The 22,018-nt window shown below is 40.5% G+C and overlaps 1 protein-coding gene across 8 annotated transcripts in view; it reads right to left on the bottom strand.

Annotated features, from left to right (window-relative positions):
* LOC135577058 (vasculin-like) overlaps positions 1-22,018 on the bottom strand; it is an 82,033-nt gene that overhangs the window by 6,800 nt on the left and 53,215 nt on the right. For 5 of the 8 annotated variants that reach the window (XM_065044711.1, XM_065044706.1, XM_065044707.1 and 2 more), the window contains exons 5-11: positions 17,929-18,052; positions 17,219-17,442; positions 16,473-16,539; positions 13,238-13,422; positions 12,320-12,451; positions 11,674-11,838; positions 3,516-3,700 (exon numbers count right to left, since the gene is read on the bottom strand). In XM_065044711.1, coding sequence (XP_064900783.1) covers positions 3,516-3,700; positions 11,674-11,838; positions 12,320-12,451; positions 13,238-13,422; positions 16,473-16,539; positions 17,219-17,442; positions 17,929-18,052 — 1,082 coding nt within the window. The remainder of the gene's footprint in view (positions 1-3,515; positions 3,701-11,673; positions 11,839-12,319; positions 12,452-13,237; positions 13,423-16,472; positions 16,540-17,218; positions 17,443-17,928; positions 18,053-22,018) is intronic. The other 3 variants (XM_065044712.1, XM_065044713.1, XM_065044714.1) reach the window with 2 other exon arrangements.

The raw sequence follows: 22,018 nt of genomic DNA, 5'->3' as shown, positions 1-22,018 counted from the left end.
TTGCAGAGGTAAAAGCCATACAGTAGGCATTGGACATTGCTGAAAGAGAAAAGTGGCCAGTACTTTATACTGGCTCATGGATGGTGGCAAATGCCTTGTGGGGGTGGTGAAAGCAGTGGAAGCAAAATAACTGGCAACGCAGAGGCAAGCCTATTTGGGCTGCCCCATTGTGGCAGGACATTGCTGCTGAACTAGAGAACCTGACTGTAAAAGCATGGCATGTGGATGCCCATGTACCTAAAAGCTGAGCCACTGAGGAACATCAAAACAACCAGCAAGCAGATCAAGCTGCTAAGATTAAAGTAGCTGAGGTGGATTTGGACTGGCAGCATAAAGGTGAACTTTTTCTAGCTTGGTGGGCCCATGATGCTTCAGGGCATCAAAGAAGGGATGCAACATATGGACATTATTTCACAGGTTATCCATGACTGTGAAACATGTGCTGAAATCAAGCAGGCCAAAAGGTTAAAGCCTGTGTGGTACGGGGGGAGGTGGCTGAAATATAAATATGAAGAGGCTTGGCAGATTGACTATATTATATTCCCTAGAACACGCCAAGGCAAGCGCTATGTGCTTACAATGGTGGAAGCAACCACGGGATGGCTGGAAACATATCCTGTGTCTCATGCCACTGCCCGGAACACTATTCTGGGCCTTGAAAAGCAAGTCCTGTGGCAACATGGTACTCCAGAAAGAACTGAGTCAGACAATGGGACTCATTTTAAAAATAGTCTCATAACCAAATGGGCCAAAGAACATGGTATTGAATGGATATATCACATCCCCTATCATGCACCAGCGTCTGGGAAGATTGAGCGATATAATGGTTTGTTAAAAACTACTCTGAAGGCAATGGGAGGTGGAGCTTTTAAAAATTGGGAGAAGAATTTGGCACAAGCCATCTGGTTAGTTAACACCAGGGGATCAATCAATCAAGCTGGCCCTGCTCAGTCAAGAGCTTTTACATACAACAGAAGGGGATAAAGTCCCTGTGGTGCATGGAAGGAACATGTTAGGAAAAGCTGTCTGGATTGTTCCTGCTTTGGGCAAAGGCAGACCCATTCATGGGATTGTTTTTGCTCAAGGGCCTGGATGTACTTGGTGGGTGATGCTGAAGGATAGTGAAGTCTGATGTGTACCTCAAGGAGATTTGATTCTGGGTGAGAATACTCAATTTCAAACTGTATGAGGGAAATTGCTGCATGACACTAACAGTGTTCCATAAGTGTCTTTCAGGTTGATGCAGTGGTGGTGATGAACCCTGAGCTAACCTCATTGAGTGGTATACAGTAACTTTCCTGAGACTGACTTTTCTGACAATTCCTGGACACGAACTGCATCAGATTGCACATCATCTCTCCTGCCTCAAGAGAGACTGCTGTGATAGAGAGACTTGCACTCATGAACTAGCGATATACATATATTTGTGTGTGTGTGTATATACATTTGAAGACAGGCAGAAAGCAGTAGTGATTTGGGTATGACTCAAATGGTATGGAATAAGGGGTGGAATGTCCTGGTTTTGTTAAAAACAAGACCAGTTTTCTTTTAGTGATTTTTCTTTTAGCTAAGTTCTTCTAGGTGGCTGTACTTTTCTGAGTTTTAGCCTGCATATTTTTCCTCGGAGGCTGTACTTGGTGCTGATAAGAAGACCAACGGAATGCTGAAGAAGCTCATGTTTAGATTTATTACTATGGTAGCCAAGAAAGACTGAGAAGTTTTCCCATGTTCCGTTGTGAGAGGGGCGTGTTTGAGGAGGGGTGGATGGAACAGGTGACTAGAACTGACCAATGGAAGTATTCCATCCCATAATCGTCATACCCCCTATATAAGAGGGTGATCATGAAGGTCATTCTCTCTTTGACCGTGGCCCACGACTAGAGAGGACCCTGTCTGTCTGCCTGTGATTTATAGGCCTCAGGCCCTGTAATCCGTGCAACCAGGTTCTGGTTTGCTGTGAAGTCCCGCCCATGACTTCCGGCCTGAACTGCACCTGCTGGAGCCGCCGGCTCCGCACACCCAGCTCCGCCACTGCTGGAGTGATGCCAACTCCACATCGAGCACTTGAGAGTGATTTTGTATATATTCTCTATTTATTAGTAACATTAGTAAAACCCCTTTTAAACTTTCCAACTTGAAGTCTACGTCTCTCTTCCTTTCCTCTTATCTTTCTTATCATCTTTCCGATCTAAAGGAAAGGGGTGGCGGGAAGTGAGGGGATAACAGGGAGCATCTGCCACAGTTTATTGCCGCCTTGCCTTAAACCATAACACCTTTAAAGCAAAATTAGGTTTCCAGAATGGTTAAAAGTGTGAACTACATAAAAAAATTAGGCTTCAGATTAGCAAACTTGACACCAACAGGATGAGTTCATGATCACTGCATATTGGAAACTCTCCTAATAGAAAGGAAGCCCAAGACATTATTTTGTATAAGATGTGCCTATACAGTTATTAGGTATGCACAAGTATCCTGTGAGTTAAGCTGGTCACTTCAAGTCCAATTTACCACAAAAAGGCTTATCATAACATCTGACTACATACATGTAGAGATCTCAGCCAAAGGGTTGGTATAGTACAGAGACACACCATCTCTGGGATACCACAAGGAAAGATGCTTGCTCAGAAATCCTATGATGGCCATTCAAAGTAACTTGAATTGACAAATGAGAGTTAGATTTGCCTCTGTCTTCTAGTGAAAAATATTTATCAGCAGTCTCTAGCAGCCAAAAATTTCTGTCTCCATAGCCAATGGCGAAAAAAAGTAACAGAGCAGGGTGCATTTCACTATTCATACTCATGAGGGATGAAAGATCATGAAAGTTTCCTTTGTAGGTACTAGGAACAGGAAAAGTTCTCTAGTCCAATGTATATGTAGAATCTATCACTAAAAAAAAAATCTATCACTACATTTCTGTAGTTGCCAGGAACAGTAAGAATTTAACAGAGCTTATGACAAGCTCACCTCCAGACTGAGTTGTGATTTCCCAGCAGTATCTATCTCTAACAGTTGCTACTGCAGTTACTTTTATGAGATACTAAAATTGTTTCCATTCTTTTTTGAAGTTACTTTCTCCCTTTCCAGTGCACTGTCTTGTGATATCACTGATATCAGCTACAGAAATAATTCATTTCTTTAACGAGGAAAAACTCACCGGAGTTTTACATAAGATGCAGCATTTAAAGTATTATTAATACAAATAACAGTTACATGCATTGTTTTTCTTAGACATGCAGACCAAAATAAGAGGGATGAAGTCACTATGTAGTTTGCTTTATTTCTTTATAATGAAATACATTTTTAGTAAAGCAAGTTTAAAATGTCACTACACAAGTCTAGTAGAGACAAAGTATATTCCATGTTAAATTAGTATGTCTAAAAGTTAGACTTTGACAGTACTCATTAAACATTTTATGTGTTCTCAGTTTTCAGATTCCGACTTCTGAACTAGTAAGAATTTAAAACATGTTCACTTACCATGAAGGAGCACTCTTTATATTATAATAAGTACATACCTATGCTCTGCCTCAAGTGAGCTTGAAAGAACATCTGCCCGAGGGAAAGCTGAAGATTGAATGATCTGCTGAGATGTAATTGGAGCATTGCCATTCTCTTGCAGAATTTCATTTTCAAAGTTTTTGTTTATATCTCTCTCATGATGAGGACTGTTGCTGCTGTGCAAGTTGAAGGACTCATCACCCTGTTAAAAATAATTACATATTACAAATAAAGTTTAAAAATAAATTCCATTCACAAGTAAATGTCTGCAAATGCTGCAACTCAGCGATTCTATTAAATTAAGCTTAAATGGAGATACTCTATACTACTTCAGGGGTAATTCTGTTCATACTTCTAGAGTTTGCAATACCTGGATAATACAGAAATCTTAAGTTATGCCACTGATCAAGTAATGTAGAAAGCAACTCCAATGCTCAGCCTCAATTTTTTTCCTACAAAGTTTCAAACATATAAAAATAATAAGTTGGAATTTCAAGATAAGTATCAAAGGCAGCTTAAATAAGTTATCCGTTGAACTTACAAACAAGGTTCCTAATGAAATATCAGAGCCATGCTGTCCTGGTTTTGTTAAAAAACAAGTCTCTCTTTTAGTGAATGTTGCCTGTCAGCTAAAGCCTTCATATTAGCTGCATTTTCCTGGAGAACCAGATACATGTTTTGGTAAACATAGCAATGGAATGCAAAGTTATTGATAAGCATGGACCTTGCTAGTTGTCCCTGTGAACTGAGGCCTAATGAGAGACTGAATCCAGCTCCGGTTGGCTGCAGAGTCCAGTCCAGGACTTCAGGTGCAGGCTCTGCAGTTGCTGAAATTTTCAAGATTGGTTTTGTACATTTTGTATTATTTTCTCTATTCTTACTAGCAGCATTAGTAAAACATTTTTAATTTTTCCACCTCTCTTCTCTCTGTCCTTCTTTTCCTCCCGATTGCCTGTCCTTAGTGGGAAGCAGGGAGAGGGAGGGGCAAAAGGGGGAAGTGGAGGGGAAGAGGACGTTAACAATATATCTGCCAGGGTTTTATTGTCACCCTGCAATCAAAACCCTCAACAGATAATTGGCGCCCAATGTGGGGCTCGAGAAAGGGGTAAATTTGGAGATTTTTGGCTTTCCTACTGCTCTGACGTACCTTTCAATTTTCTTGGCACGGTACCAACTCATAGAGTTGTGATACTTGTGCATATGTTTGCTTCGGATATTATTTAGTGGTATTAAGGCAAAGTGAATTACACTGATTTAAAGATGTTACGGCATAAGTTGTATCAATTATTTTCTACATCGTGCTCGGTGATCCCATATCTGTGTTGGGCTTTCTTTTTGAATTGAAGTATTCATTATATAACAACAAGAAACTGGATGATGGTTATGATGATACTATGTGGTTTGGTGCACTGGTTTATTTCATCATACTGCAGCCGCTAAAGAAATTCTACTCGTTTCTGCTTTACCTTGAAAAACCTCTGGGAGAGATTAAAAGAGCAGTACGGCTGTGTTTGCTAATTGGTCGAGTGAATCTTTAGAAAGGCTGACTAACAATACTTTCATTTTTTCGCTAGGACAGTTTGCAAATGTTTTAGAGAGCTTTGAATATCCTTGAAGCTTTGATAGAACTGTGATGGTGTTATCTGGTTTGCTGAATGTGTGTCAGTTTGTGTCACTGTTAAGAGAAATGAGGTTCAATAGGTTTGCGTCTCTTTTTAGTCCTGAGATTTGCGGTGCGTCTTCGGAAGCTTTAGCAAAAAGCACTCCTGGCCGCTCGAGAAAGAGCAAAACAGCAAAAGCTGCTGCTGCAGCCACTGCCCCCCCATTCACAGCTTCACAGGCTGAAGCTACAGCTCCTCCGCAGAGTTCCTCTGCCAAGGTCGCTACAGATAATGTTACTTCTCCAGCCTCAAAGGCTAACAAGGCAGCCTCCCCTTCTTCACACAATGGTCACTGTTGCTGCTGTAATCATAACAATCACTGTGACAGTCATTCAGACTCTGGAAATGAATCAAATGATGGTGAACCCATATCAGCATCAGTTGCCGATTGTAAGAAAGTCACTAGAAAGAGTACCCGTGCAGCAGGTGATGTCACAGGGCTGACATCATCCCAAGGGGCATCATCAGCGCAGGGAGGAGATGAAGTGACCACCACTCGGTCCTTTTCTCCAGGTGAGCTGAGAGATCTGCGAAAAGGCTTCAGTTGTCGTGAAGGCGAGAATATTATAACCTGGCTGCTCCAATGCTGGGACAATGGGGCAGAAACAATTGAATTGGAAGGTGGTGAAGCCAGGCAGCTGGGATCTCTGTCAAAAGATTCCACCATTGATAGGGCAATTTCAAGAGACCCTAATGCCACTACCCTCTGGACCCGACTCCTGGCAGCTATAAAAGTAAGATTTCATTACAAGGAAGACTGTATATGCACATTAGGGAAATGGAATACTATGGAGAGAGGTATCCAGTTCCTGAGAGAATTAGCTGTGCGAGAGATCATCTATTATGGACCAAACAGCCAAGAGGGGACAGACCCAGACAGAATCAACTGTACACGACCTCTGTGGCGCACATTTGTACAAACTGCACTGCCTGCATATGCTAAGTCATTGGCAGGAATGGTCTGGTCAGCTGAAGGTGTATAAAATATTACTGAAGTGATTGAGCAGCTCTGGGATTTTGAGGACAGCCTTGCTGGTTATCTACAGGCTTGTGTCTCTGCTGTAGAGAAACTGTGTGAAAAATCTGATGACGGGTTTGAAAAGCTGTTGCAAGAAATCAAAGAACTCAGAGAAGACACGTACCATTCACGACCTGCACAAACCTATGTTTCAGCTATTAGGAGAAGGCGTTTCCAGTCTCGAGAGAGAGGACAGAGGCAGCCCACAAAAAGAGGTTCACTGTGGTTCTTCCTACATGAGCAGGGAGAAAACATGAATAAGTGGCATGGAAGACCTACCTCAGAACTTCAAGAACGAGTACGTGAGATAAAAGGAAGAACTCCTAGGAAGGTGGTTGCTCCAGTTTACAAAAGGAGCAGAAGAGATTCTGATGCTCTTGAAGGAACCTCTAATTCACACCCAGAGACTGTGCAAAACAGAAATTAGAGGTGCCCTGCCTCCAACCAGGTGGAGGAAAGGGATAACAGAGTTTATTGGACTGTACAAATACGATGGCCTGGTACAACACACCCCCAGGAGTACAAAGCTTTAGTGGACACTGGTGCACAGTGCACGATAATTCCTTCTAATTATAAAGGAACGCAATCCATCAGTATTGTGGGAGTGACTGGGGGATCCCAGGAACTGACTGTTGTAGAGGCTGAAATGAGCCTAAGTGGAAAAAACTGGCAAAAGCATCCCATTGTGACAGGCCCAGATGCCCCGTGCATCCTTGGAATAGACTACCTCAAGAGAGGGTATTTTAAGGACCCAAAAGGGTATAGGTGGGCATTTGGTATAGCAGCTGTGGACATTGAGAAAATTGAACAGCTGTCTGATTTGCCTGGTCTTTCAGATGACCCTTCTGTTGTAGGACTGCTGATGGTTGACGATCAGTAGGTGCCAATTGCTACCACAACGGTGCATCGCCGGCAATATCGCACCAATCGAGACTCTTTGATTCCTATCCAGAAGTTGATCTGTCAATTGGAAAGCCAGGGTGATCAGTAAGACTCGCTCACCTTTTAACAGCCCAATCTGGCCAGTGCGTAAGTCTAGTGACGAGTGGAGACTAACTGTACACTATTGTGGCCTGAATGAAGTTAGGCCACCACTTAGTGCTGCTGTGCCTGACATGCTAGAACTGCAATTTGAGCTGGAGTCAAAGGCAGCTAAGTGGTATGCTACAATTGACATTGCTAATGCATTTTTCTCTATTCCTTTAGCAGCAGAATGCAGGCCACAGTTTGCTTTCACCTGGAGAAGCATCCAGTAGACACGGAATGGCTTGCCCCAGGGGTGGAAACACAGTACTACCATCTGCCATGGACTGATCCAGACCACGCTGGAGCAAGGTAAAGCTCCAGAACACTTGCAATATATTGATGACATCATCGTATGGGGTGACACAGTGAAAGAAATCTTTGAGAAAGGTGAGAGAATAATTCAGATTCTTTTGGATGCTGGTTTTGCCATAAAACGAAGCAAGGTCAAGGGACCTGCACGAGAGATCCATTTTTAGGAATAAAATGGCAAGATGGCCGTCGTCAGATCCCAATGGATGTGATCAACAAAATTGCAGCAATGTCTCCACCTACTAATAAAAAGGAGACACAGACTTTCTTGGGTGTTGTAGGTTTTTGGAGAATGCATATTCCTGACTACAGCCAGATTGTGAGCCCTATCTATTGAGTGACTTGGAAAAAGAACCAATTTGAGTGGGGCCTGGAACAACGACAAGCCTTTGAACAAATAAAGCATGAGATAACTCATGTGGTGGCCCTTGGACCAGTTCAGACTGGACTAGATGTTAAAAATGTGCTCTACACCGCAGCCGGAGATAATAGACTTTCCTGGAGCCTCTGGCAGAAAGCACCAGGAGAAACCTGAGGTCGACACTTAGGTTTTTGGAGTCGAGGATACAAAGGATCTGAGGCCAACTATACTCCAACTGAAAAAGAGATACTAGCCACATATGAAGGAGTTCAAGCTGCTTCAGAAGTGATCGGTACTGAAGCACAGCTCCTCCTAGCACCTCGACTGCCAGTGCTGAGCTGGATGTTCAAAGGGACGGTTCCCTCTACACATCATGCAACCGATGTTATGTGGAGTAAATGTATTGCACTGATCACGCAATGAGCTTGAACTGGAAATACCAATCACCCAGGGATCTTAGAAGTGATTACAGACTGGCCAGAAAGTAAAGACTTTGGGATGTCTCCAGATGAGGAGGAAGGAACACGTGCTGAAGAAGCACCACCGTATAATACTCTTTCAGAGACAGATAAGCAGTATGCACTGTTCACAGATGGATCCTGTCGTCTTGTAGGAAAACATCGAAGGTGGAAAGCTGCTGTGTGGAGTCCCACACGACAAGTTACAGAAGCCACTGAAGGACAAGGTGAATCTAGTCAATTTGCAGAAGTGAAAGCCATCCAGCTGGCTTTGGACATTGCTGAACGAGAGAAGTGGCCAATACTTTATCTCTATACTGACTCATGGATGGTAGCAAATGCCTTGTGGGGGTGGCTACAGCAATGGAAGAAAAGCAACTGGCAGCGCAGAGGTAAACCCATTTGGGCTGCCACACTGTGGCAAGACATTGCTGCTCGGCTAGAGAGCCTGCCTGTAGAAGTTCGTCATGTAGATGCTCATGTGCCTAAAAGTCGAGCCACCGAGGAACATCTAAACAACCAACAAGCAGATCAAGCTGCTAAGATTAAGTAGCTGAGGTGGACTTTGACTGGCAACATAAAGGTGAACTTTTCCTAGCTCAGTGGGCCCATGATGCTTCAGGGCATCAAGGTAGAGATGCAACATATAAATGGGCTTGCGATCAAGTGGTGGATTTAACTATGGACACTATTTCACAGATTATTCATGAATGTGAAACTTGCGCCGAAATCAAACAAGCGAAATGGTTAAAGCCTGTATGGTATGGGGGGCGATGGTTAAAGTATGGAGAAGCTTGGCAGATTAATTATACTACACTTCCACAAACACGTCAAGGTAAGCGTTATGTACTTACAATGGTGGAAGCAAGCACCGGATGGCTGGAAACATATGCCGTACCTCATGCTACAGCCCGAAATGCTATCTTGGGCCTTGAAAAGCAAGTCCTTTGGCAACACGGTACGCAAGAAAGAATTGAATCAGACAATGGTACTCATTTCAAAAACAGTATTATAGACAATTGGGCCAAAGAACATGGTATTGAGTGGGTATATCATATTCCATATCATGCACCAGCCTCTGGGAAAATTGAAAGGTCAATGGTTTGTTAAAAACTACACTAAAGGCATTGGGTGGTGTAACCTTTAAAAACTGGGATTCACATTTAGCAAAAGCCACTTGGTTGGTCAACACTAGGGGATCAGCCAATCGAGCTGGGCCTGCCCAATCAGAAATTCTTCGTACTGTGGAAGGAGATAAAGTCCCTGTAGTACACATGAAAAATATGTTAGGAAAGGCAGTCTGGGTTACTCCTGCCTCAAGCAAAGGCAAGCCCAAATAGCCTCAGAAGTCTTATCAATTGTAAAAACAAGGAGGAGAGTATGAACGTTATCTAGCTAACTAAACTTGGTATATAACAGCATTATCCATAGCAGGAGGAAATGGTTCAATTAGCCAGTTCTGCACTTGTACAAAATCATACTTCAGAGTCCATGATCAAGACCGTCCATCATCATTCTCCTCCCACTCACAGTGTTGTCTGCCTCCAGAAATTTTAGAATGCTCAGCAAAAATTTCTTAAGAACAAGTACCTCAGTAAACATATATTCACCTGTTAAATCATAGACCTGAAGAATGCATCTCATACTGACAAAGCAAATTCATAAAAATATTAAACAATTTTAATAGATTAGGGCAAAATAGCTTCTTCCAAGCATGATTCAGCTGCTGATCACAATTTGCCTCATTATTTCAGAGGTGAAATCTGTTACTGCAGGCCTTAAAATTCCATCAACAGAATCACATTATAATAGCCTGTTGCACAGTTATCTCCCTATCCACTCAGTTGCACACCATGTCTTCTATTGACGATCATTAAAATTACAATGACAACTACTAGTGACATGATTTGTTTAACATCTTTTCACACCTGTTAGTGAAACAGCAAGGGCAGGGAAGAGGACACATGCACTTACCAACAAATACTCCAGGCTATGTGTTACATACACCTGTCCAAGGACATTACAATTTTTACTACTAAAAACCTCCCCTCTACCTTGCCCCCACCCAAACACACTGCTTCTGAAAATCAGGGACAACAAAATACATTTGACATAAGTATGATGAAGATATTAAGAACTCAAGACAATTTCAGGAACAGAAATTCCCAACAAATTCATGTTCAGAATTCTGAAGCTGAAGACAGTGTTTCCCAAGATCTTTTTAATCTTAAATCAAAAATTTGTGAATTTCTAAACACACATGAACAGCATTACCCTCAACACTCATCTCAGGGTGCTAAGCCATAAAATGTCTAATGGAAAGATGCAGAACTTTCTCAACTGACACATATATCTAAGTTGTACAGTCCCATTACAGCAAATTTTATTTTGCCTGAAATAGGAACAGGGTCAGAAAAGTCAATCTTTCTTTTATGAGACACTGGCACTGTCTTTTTTTTTTTCGTGTCTCTGAATCTGAATAACCCTTCCTGAAAACCACTCATTTTATTTGTCTGGCTGATTTGTAATTTTTGCTGGTTTTGGTTTGTTTGTTTTGGTTTTGGATTGTTTTTTTTTTTGTTTTGTTTTTGGTTTTTTTTTTTTTTTTTTTTTTTTTTTTTTTGTTTACACTTTAAACCACTCATTTACAGAAAATATAGGCTTTTAATTGCCTCATCCTGAATAATACATTACTTATCTTCACTTGGACTACATAGGATAACTACACTTATGGCTTGTTGATGGCTGGTAGCACTGAAGGAAATATTCTCAGGTGCCAGCTAAGCACTGCATAAGCTGATCCAGACTGAAAGAAAACTGACATATAATATACACAGAATAGGCCTCCAAGTTCTCAATTAAGAAGTAAAAACAGGTTCTTTATATATGCATATGCATAAATCAAACTACTGCCCCTATGACTAGTTTAACTTCTGGCTATCTAAACACTATAATTAGAAAGGAAATGGTTTGAGAAGCAGAACCAAGTTTTTCCATTGTTTTGTATAGGATAACTAATGTCCAAGGTGTGAAACACTCTTCTCCCAAAGATTAGGTTAGCTTATTTATTCTTTTTATTGTTGCTAATAACTCGGGCACATTTGTCTATAACATGTATGAACAGATACTGCAGAAAGAAAAAAAAAAACAAAACACTAAGAAGCACTGGAGAAAGAACAGTACTTGGAACAACTTTTTAAAATTCATCAAAAGGTAATTCCTTTCCTTCATTTAGAGATCAAGACCATGATTTAACAGCTGTTTACAGCCAAATAAAAAGTAGTTTATGTTCAGTCTGAGAACTGTCACTGCTGGATCTACGATAGGTATGAACAAAACTACCTTCTCTTGCCCAGCATCATTATTGTCTTCATGTTCCTCTTCCACTCTATCTTGTTTCAATGCTTTCAAAAATTCACTCTTCTTATCAGTCCGCATTCTTGTCAATTTTGTTAAACGAGGCTGACCAACTTTGTCAATAAGGGATGATGAATTTGACTGATTACTCTAATGTGGGGGGGGTCAAAAAAAGAAAAAATATTAGAAGTTTATTCATTGAGGAAACTTTGAATTAAAGACAAAGACTCACAGGCACCTGTAGTTTCAGGTTTCATGTATATCAACAGTAAAAAGCAGATGGAAGATATTTCTATTTCAGTATATATAGTTCTTATATGTAATCCTAGAGATGAAGGCTTATGGAGCCCTACTAACACACAGTGGACCTTCTGAAGTCCATCACACAGTTTTGAAGTTTACCAGGTTATACTTCCTAATGCACCATTTTTACTCCAAACATACAAAGTAATTATTGCAGTACTTAAAAGCCAGTGATGTGATGTAGCTTCCATATTTTTCTCTCTCATATTAACTTTCACAAAAATAAACTTATTTAATACAGTTCTGCATAAAGCTTACTGATCCAGTTATCCAACCAAATAAATTTAAAATTTGATAGAGTTGATAAAAACTACAGACATTGTTTTACCTCTTTCACTGAATTCTGTGATGCAGTAAATGCCTTGGCAGTTGATTTGAAAGGACTGAAATTACTAATACCATATGCAGATTCATGAGAAAATGGATTCCCAAGTTTATTTTCTTTTGCTTGGTTTTTCCACTGTGTAGGTTAAACAAAAATTTAGAGTCATTAACTGCAATAGGGTTATTTTCAGGAATATTTAGAGAAATGATTAAGCAAAAGCAAATCATAACTACAACCATAATTTAGAGCAAATACCTGTTTTATTGTGGAAAAGAGACTGTTTATGAGCAATTCATCCTTGCTCACAAATACTGTCTACACTTTTTATATAGAGTTATATTTACAAACAATTAAAACCCTCATATTTGAAGTATTAAGAATCAAAAACATGAGTCTGAACGGCTGAAAGTAGTGTTTTTAATGTAGTATGTTAACAGAGTTAAGAACAGCTCCATCAGATGCTCTCAGGAGCACAGAAAAAATCCTGAAACAAAATCAAAAGATGAACACAGAAAGTTGCATATGAGATGGACCAGAATGACACTAAGCACATCTATATCAGTAACTGAGATAAATTCTGGAGGTACTAGCTCTCCACTAGGTATATATTTTTCTGTTAAAAACATTTATACAAAAGGCATTGCTATTCTCTAAGTTAGAAGCATCCTTTTCACTCTCCCTTGGACAGCTCTTGCACTTCTCAAAAAAAGGTAAATGAGAAACAAAGAGAGATCCAATTACAGTATAGTTTAAAAAGAAAAATGAAAAAAAAAAATGTTTCTGTTCACTTTCAGAATATTTTGCACTTAGCAAGATTTGAAAGCATAATACTCTAGGAACAGTACTCTCAGGGGTGAAATGAGCACATTCAGAATTAGAGGATGATTTTTTTCAGCATATTCACCAGTATCCAAGACTCACCTTTGCAGGTGGAGTAGCAGGTTTAGGGACTAATCCTTGATAAACACTCGTGCCAGTTCCATTCTTTACTGGCTGTGAATGAAGACTTCCTACTACAGGGAATCTAGATATCTGCAGTTCTTTTGTACTGCCCTTTTTAATGACCAGCATTCTTGGAGATCTAGATTTAGGATTCAAAGGGTACTCTGGAGGGGAAGGGAGGAGGGAAAAACAGTGTGTGTGTATATATATATATATATATATATATATATATATATATATGCATGTGTATACATTCTTAAGTTCCTAGTTCATAGGGTACTGGATAGCCATATAGTCCAGAGCAAATAGGCATAAATCAGGAACTTGGTCCAGTATTAGTTCCACAAATAACACACTGTACAAACTTAGGTAAATACAAGTTCTGTTCCATTTTCCACAACCACCTTTTATAAAAATATTTCACTTGGCAATGCAGGAATTTTACTTTCACAAAATAAATACATCCTTCAGTCAAAGAAGCTAGCTACACAGTTCTTGTTTGCAAATCTAAAATCCAAATATTATTAGTTGTTAAGAGTTACCTAATTTTCAAAAGAGATTATGGTTTTCATATTTCCCTTTAAGTTTATTAAAGAATAATTACTCGTATATTAACGACTTATTTTAGAACCAAATGTTCCACACTGAGGCTCTATGAACATGAGAAGAGAGATGTATACTACTGTAGACCATGGTAATGCCCAGTTTATCTCTATGCCTCAGGTGGGGATAATAGAACATCTGAAGCTTACACCATTTCCAGGTTCAAGAGAGCACTAACTGGAGACATACAGTCAGCTGTCATACTTAGTGAGTAACTGACATTTAACAGTTTGAAAGAACACCTATTAAAAACAGTTCTAAAGTTTAAAAAAAAAAATAAAATAATAAAAACAACCCCACACCACATTTTTTCACATGCATTCCAAAGTTGCTTTAACAACCTTTTCCAAGATTATATCCTCTCTCTGCAAGCATTTCTACTTCACAGGCAGAGAGAGTGGTCAGGCATTGGAATGGCCTGCCCAGGGAGGTAGTGGACTCGCCGTCCCTAGAGGTTTTTAAACTGAGATTGGACATGGCACTTAGTGCCATGATCTAGTAAACAGACTAGAGTTGGACCAAGGGTTGGACTCGATGATCTCTGAGGTCTTTTCCAACCCAGTCGATTCTGTGATTCTGTGATTCTGTGAAAACAAAACCTGTGAAGTCTAAAGTTGCCACCTTCCTAGAATGAACAATTCACTACTTAAAGCCCATAGAACCGTAAAGCATTAGCCAAATTTATCAGGTGGAGATGAGAAAACATACTCTCAGGATCAGCTTTCTTACAAGTAATTCATAAACATAGCCAACAGCTTAAGACATCTGCTTCCAGGATGACACCTTAAATCTTGAATTGCACCTCGAATACTGTGTTCAGTTTTGGGTCCCTCACTACAAGACAGACGTTGGATATGCTCCAGCACCTCAATGAAGGGCAACAAAGCTGGTGAAGGGTCTGGAGCACAAGTCTTATGAGGAGCAGTTGAGAGAACTGGGGCTGTTGAGCCTGGAGAAAAGGAGGCTGAGGGGAGACCTTATCACTCTCTACAACTACCTGAAAGGAGGTTGTAGCAAGGAGGGTGTCGGTCTCTTCTCCCAAGTAACAACTGACAGGACAAGAAGAAATGGCCTCAAGTTGGGCCAGGGGAGGTTTAGATTGGATATTAGGAAAAACTTCTTCATGGAAAGGGTTGTCAGGCATAAGAACAGGCTGCCCAGGGAAGTGGTTGAGTCACTATCCCTGAAGGTATTTAAAAGACATGTAGACATGGTGCTTAGGGACATGGTTTAGTGGTGGTCTTGGTAGTGTTAGGTTAATGGTTGGACTCAATGATCTTAAGGGTCTTTTCCAACCTAAATTATTCTATGATTTTCTGCAAACTAACCTGCTCTTTCCAGCCCTCCTAGGTTTTTCTCCAAGATCTTTCAACAGCATTAATCAGTCAGGAGCACTCTTACAAAGTCATCAGCTAGAAATCACATCACTAGTTTAGGTGACCCACCTTCATCACATTTCTTCTTGGGAGACAGATTCTTAACATCTTCACAAGAAGACGTACACTTTCTTGGAAAGATTCCAAGTTGTGCCTGCATCTACAGACCAACAGACTGATATCCAAATAGAAGTGTCACCTCTCTAACAAAAAGATACTTACATTGTAATACTATTCAAGTTTCACAGAATCACACAGAATCACAGAATGTTAGGGACTAGAAGGGACCTCAAAAGATCATCTAGTCCAATCCCCCTGCTGGAGCAGGAACATCTAGATGAGGTTACACAGGAACATGTCCAGGCAGGTTTTGAATGCCTCCAGAGTAGGAGACTCCACAACCTCCCTGGGCAGCCTGTTCCAGTGTTCTGTCACCCTCACTGAGAAGAAGTTTCTTCTCAAATTTAAGTGGAACCTTTTGTATTCCAGTTTGTACCCATTACCCCTTGTCCTATCATTGGTTGTCACCGAGAAGAGCCTGGTTCCATCCTCGTAACACTCACCCTTTATATATCTGTGAACATGAATGAGGTCACCCCTCCGTCTCCTCTTCTCCAAGCTAAAGAGACCCAGCTCCCTCAGCCTTTCCTCATAAGGGAGATGCTCCACTCCCTTAATCATCTTTGTTGCCCTGTGCTGGACTCTCTCCAGCAGTTCCCTGCCCTTCTTGAACTGAGGGGCCCAGAAATGGACACAATACTCCAGATGTGGTCTCACCAGGGCAGAGTAAAGGGGAAGGAGAACCTCTCTCGATCTACTAACCACCCCCCTTCTAATACACCCCAGGATGCCATTGGCCTTCCTGGCCAAAAGCGCACAGTGCTGGCTCATGGTCATCCTGCTGTCCACCAGGACCCCCAGGTCCCTTTCCCCTACACTGCTCTCTAATAGGTCATTCCCCAACTTATACTGGAACCTGGGGTTGTTCCTACCCAGATGTAAGACTCTACACTTTCCCCTGTTATATTTCATTAAATTTTTCCCTGCCCAACTCTCCAGCCTGTCCAGGTCTCGCTGGATGGCAGCACAGCCTTCTGGCGTATCAGCCACTCCTCCCAGTTTCCTCAATTTCAATCTATACCTTTTTAATATTCTAAAAAAATTCTTATGTTTCAAATAAAACAACTTCAGATCTCAGCTACATTTTTATATTTAGAAACATCAAAAATACTCACCCCACACACCGGCAGCTAAAGACTTATTCTGGTTTGGTGTTCTCTCATACTCAGGATTCAAAGATGGCTGAAAGGAAAATTTATTATTATTAAAACAAAAATTTAATAATAAGTTTTAATTGTGGGACCAATGAAATAAAGAATCACAATAATATCAGAAGTATGACCTCAGCTGTCAAAGATTTTTAAATGGACAAAGACTAGACACTTCCCCCTGCGATCCAAATAGATCAACACTCACTTGTTTCCTCTTCTCCAACAAAACACCTCAAGCAGCAGTTAATACTATTATATGAACTGTCCAGAGAAAGCAAAACACAGTGATGTATGGTTCTTCAAAGAGAAAGCTCACCTTTCCCCTTACATCCCACAATTTTAGGTTGAAGCATAGGACCTCAAACAGCTGGTAGCAGAAAGATCATTTTGTTAGTACTTCAGATTTCCAGTAAGGTACTTGTGTAGAATTTAATACATACACATGCCACAGTAAACTGTGGTAAGATATTATGAAATAAACTTAGAATCCAATTATAAGTGACAATAATAAAAACATAATGATAAAAACTGGATATAAAAAAAGAAACAAGTTTGTGGACAAATGACTAACACCCTCTTATCTATGGGAAATGTGATCCCTTTATATGATAATCTGAAACCGGTGAAATCTCATGAAGTAGCTTGTAATCAACAAAATGGCACTTGCAGAAACAATGAAACCTTGTTTATTATAATTACAATTAACTTACAAAATCCTCAGCCTCAAACTGTTTGGGTACTTCCTTGTCTTCCTTTTTCCCAATTTCATTATCAGATACATTGTTTTCGTGCAGTCCTTGGCCTTTTCCATAGTGGAAAGTGCTGGTACCAGTGCAGGAACCTCCACCATGGTATCCCCCACGATGGTTTATATTTTCTGTATCATTTCTGCTTTGTGAACGCCAACCCTTCTTCTCTTTTCTCCCAAAATGCCCTTAGATTTGTAAATTTTAAAGAAATATAATTAACAGTTTTGAAAGAACATTCTACTCTTGAAAAAATTTGGTAGAGGAATTAAGCAAGCAGCTCTATACTCTGGGATGTGATAGCATAGTAAATTTAGTTTTCATTCATATAAGCAGCAGGGAAAAATCTCATAAAACAGTGCCAAAGAAAGATGACAGTAGTCCAACATTAAGAAGTCAAACCCTTTTTCTGGCTGCTCACTTATATGTTGCTGGCTAGAGAATTAACTTGACCACCTTCTTCTTAAGTGAAAAGTACACTTGGAATCACACTACTTAGAACTTAGTCATCACATTGTCTCCCAGAAGATCTGTCTTCCCATTACCTCTATTCTGTTACAGAATACAGCATTTGGCATAGGACAGCTATTATCATCAGACTTTTTTCCTAGCCAAAGAGCTAAAAAGCAACGGTGTAAACTTATTTTAAATGTTCCATGAAAGCTAAATTATACCTCCATTAGGCCATCCAATGTTAGAATCACACCCATCTGAAGAGTTGTGTCTTCTGTGATTTGCTTCATAATGATTCTCTATCCACAAAAAGTTTTCAGAATGTTTCTCTAAGTTCAGTGATGACTGTAAAGGAGTACAAGTGGTAGACCCAAGATATCTGATTAATAACAAAGCTGAATTATCCGAACTGTAATATGTACATTACTTGTGGTATATACAATCCATTTTTAAAAGGACTATGAATGGCAGATAATATAGTAGTTCTCAAGTATGCATATGTTCAGAGTTATGTCATTATCTCCCATGGTAGCAGAAGCTATATCTTCCACTCCAGGACACTCAAACAGTGCTGAGGACCATGCTTGTGACACAAATTAAAAACCCAAGTGTTTATTTTGGTTTGTCAACAGAACAGAGCACAAGTGATGTGTGGCAGCAGAGGAAAAATAAAAAAGGTAACAAAGGATATGAGATCACAGTTTGGAAGGCAGGAAAGAAATCTGGGATCTTAATTTGAGTGGTTAGACTACACATGTGCATTACATAGAAAACAAGGAGTTGCTTCGACCAGAGGCAGCTCTACCCAAAAAAGGCCCAGTTTATTAGCCTCGTCACTATAACTTAATAACGCAAATGTAACTAGTTATGAAATACGAGTAAAACCTAGAGTCAAAAGTGTACAGATTCACAAATATACTTCACATTATCAGCTTATAAAGTAGGTATTATAGAAATTTTAAAGTAGTAAATCTTTAATATACCAGTAGGAAGTACTTTATAAAATAAAATCTTATGTTGAGAACAGCACTCAGAAGTCAAAACATATCCTGACTAGAACTCATACCTAACCAAAAAAGATCATGACTTAGAGCAGCTGTCTTCTCTACGGCTTCTATCCGGCTTTACTATTTTAAGACTATAATATTTCTTTCACTGTTAGACCTTAAAAAATCAAGAATAAAATTTCATTCTGTACAAGTAGCGCTTAGCTTTAGTGTTACACATGCCACATATCCCAGTGACAGCAGAGAGCTGTGTTACCTGGCACTTCCCTGCCACACAGCCAACCTTTGATACAGATGAAGCAAAGCCCCCTTCCCTCTAGCACATACTGTGCATGTATATTTCCATTGTATTGCACATGTACAAGAGATCCAACACTTCCCAGGACCATATTATCTACAAATGCATAAATGCACCTAAATGTGGAAGTGTACTATGTGAGCAAAGTAAGCTTAGTGATTCCAGGGAGTATCAACTTTACTGTACCAAAAGTATCAGCTTTCCTGACTGAAGCTCTCTCCCTCTCCAGACTGAGTAACATTCAGGGAAAAACAAAACAAAAACAAAACAAAACAAACAAACAAAAAACAACAAAAAAAACCCAAAACAACACACAACCAAAAAAAAAAAAAAACCCACAAAAAAACAACAACAAAAAAAAACAAACCAAAAACCAACAACAAAAAAAACCAGTAATGGTGCATTGTTTGAAAATGAAAGCCCCAAGTTTATTTCAACAGTTATTATCCATTAACATCTAAACAAGCCATATTAATATTTAAAGCACTCCACTGGTCAAAGTGAGTAGAAAAACAAAAACCAACCAAACAAAAAAGTCACAGTAACAGGTTAAACTACTTCATAAAATATGTTGAAGAGAATTATTTCCTTCTCCTCCACAACCACAAGACAATCACACAAAAAAAATGACACCTAAGTTCTACTAACAATGCCTCAGCAGAGCTCAAGGTGCTGTTCAAAATCTACTGCTTAAAATTCAAACTCAAGTAAGCAATAGATATGTATTTCCAAACTGTATAGAAGTCAAATGAAAAGGGATTCCTTCTCAATTTGAGACCTGGGAAGTGAACTATTTTCTTGACAAACTTGGAAAGAGAGAAAAAAAAACAGAAAATGACAAGAAATTATCAAAATATCTAAGTAGTTAACAAAGGTGTCCCACTGGACCTGTTGTTTACAAACAGAGAAGGACTTGTGTGTGGATGATGTCATGGTTGGAAGCCATCTTGGGCACAGCAATTATGAAACGATAGGGGTTTTGATTGCTGAAGAAGGAATGGGGTCAGCAGAACTGCTACCTTGGACTTCTGGAGGGCAGACTTTTACCTTTTTAGGAGCCTGGTTGACAGAGTCCCTTGGGAGGCTGTCCTGAAGGGCAAAAGAGATCAGGAAAGCTGGTCAATCTTTAAGATATAAATCTTAAAGGTGCAGGAGCAGGCCGTCCTCATGTGCCAAAAGACAAGCTGGCAGGAAGAAGAGTGGCCTGGCTGAACAGAGAGCTTTGGCTGGAACTCAGGAAAAAAAAAGGAGAGTTTATGACCTTTGGATGAAGGGGCAGGCAACACAGGAGGACTACAAGGATATCACTAAGTTATACAGGGAGAAAATTAGAAGGACCAAAGCCCAACTAGAACTTAATCTGGCTACTGCAGTAAAAGACAAAAAAAAAAAAAAAGTTGCTATAAATACATGAGCAACAAAAGGAGAGCTAAGGAGAATCTCCATCCTTTAGTGGATGCAGGGGAAAACACAGTTAAAGATGAGGGAAAGGCTGAGGTACTTAATGCCTTCTTTGCCTCAGTCTTTAATAATAAGACCAGTTGTGCTACAGGTACCCAGCCTCCTGAGCTGGAACACAAAGAGGGGGAGCAGAATGAAGCTCCCATAATGCAAGGGGAATGGTTAGCAGCCTGCTACACCACTTGGACACACACAAGTGTATGGGGCCAGATGGGATCCACCCAAGAGTTGTGATAGAGCTGGTGGAAGTGCTCACCAAGCCACTTTCCATCATTTATCAGCACTCCTAGGTAACGGGAGGGAAAGGCTGTGGATGTTTTCCACCTAGACTTTAGTAAAGCCTTTGACACCGATTCCCAGAGCATTCTCCTAGGGAAACTCGTTGCTCATGGCTTGGAGTAAAAAACTGGCTGGATGGCTGGGCCCAAAGAGTTGTGGTGAATGGAGTTAAATCCAGTTGGCAACTGGTCACAAGTGGTGTTCCCCAGGGCTCAGTATTGGGGCCAGTTCTGTTTAATCTCTTTATCAATGATCTGGATGAGGGGATTGAGTGCACCCTCAGTAAGTTTGTGAATGACACCAAGTTGGGTGGGAGCACTGATCTGCCTGAGGGATCTGGACAGGCTGGATCGATGGGCTGAAACCAACTGCATGAAGTTCAACAAGGCCAAGTGCTGGGTCCTGCACTTTGGTCACAACAACCCCATGCAATGCTACAGGCTTGGAGAAGACTGGCTGGAAAGCTGCTGGGTGGTAAAGAACACGGGGGTATTGGTCAACACCCAGCTGAATATGAGCCAGCAGCGTGCCCAGGTGGCCAAAAAGGCCAACAGCATTCTGGCTTGTATCAGAATTAGTGTGGCCAGCAGGACTAGGGAACTGATTGTCCCTTGGTACTTGGCACTGTTGAGGCCGCACCTTGAATCCTGTGTTCAGTTTTGGGCCACTCACTACAAGAAAGACACTGAGGTGCTGGAGAAATTTCAGAGAAGGGTAATGAAGCTGATGGTCTGGAGCACAAGTCTTACGAGGAACAGCTGAGGGAACTGGGGCTGTTGAGCCTGGAGAAAAGGAGGCTGAGGGGAGACCTTATCACTCTCTACAACTACCTGAAAGGAGGTTGTAGCAAGGAGGGTGTCGGTCTCTCTTTCCAAGTAACAAGCGATAGGACAAGAGGAAATGGCCTCAAGTTGCACCAGATTGGATATTAGGAAAAACTTCTTCACTTAAAGGGTTGTCAGGCATGAGAACAGGCTGCCGAGGGAAGTGGTTGAGTCACCGTCCCTACAGGTGTTCAAAAGATGTGTAGATGAGGTTCTTAGAGACACGGTTTAGGGACAGTACTAGGTTAACAGTTGGACTCAATGATATTAAAGGTCTTTTCCAACCAAAACAATTCTGTGATTCTATGATTATCATAATGGATCTCAATATTTAAGTAAAAAATAATTCCTTATAAACAAACTTTGAATAACCTGGCAAAATTTCCAAAGGCTCCAAATCTGTTGATCATACATGAAATTTTAGAAAATAGCTTCATGTGGT

Source organism: Columba livia, chromosome W (assembly GCF_036013475.1).
Source record: "Columba livia isolate bColLiv1 breed racing homer chromosome W, bColLiv1.pat.W.v2, whole genome shotgun sequence".
NCBI classification, from domain to species: domain Eukaryota; kingdom Metazoa; phylum Chordata; class Aves; order Columbiformes; family Columbidae; genus Columba; species Columba livia.
Note: the sequence above shows the minus strand (reverse complement) of the source record. Positions and strands in the feature narration are given on the sequence as shown.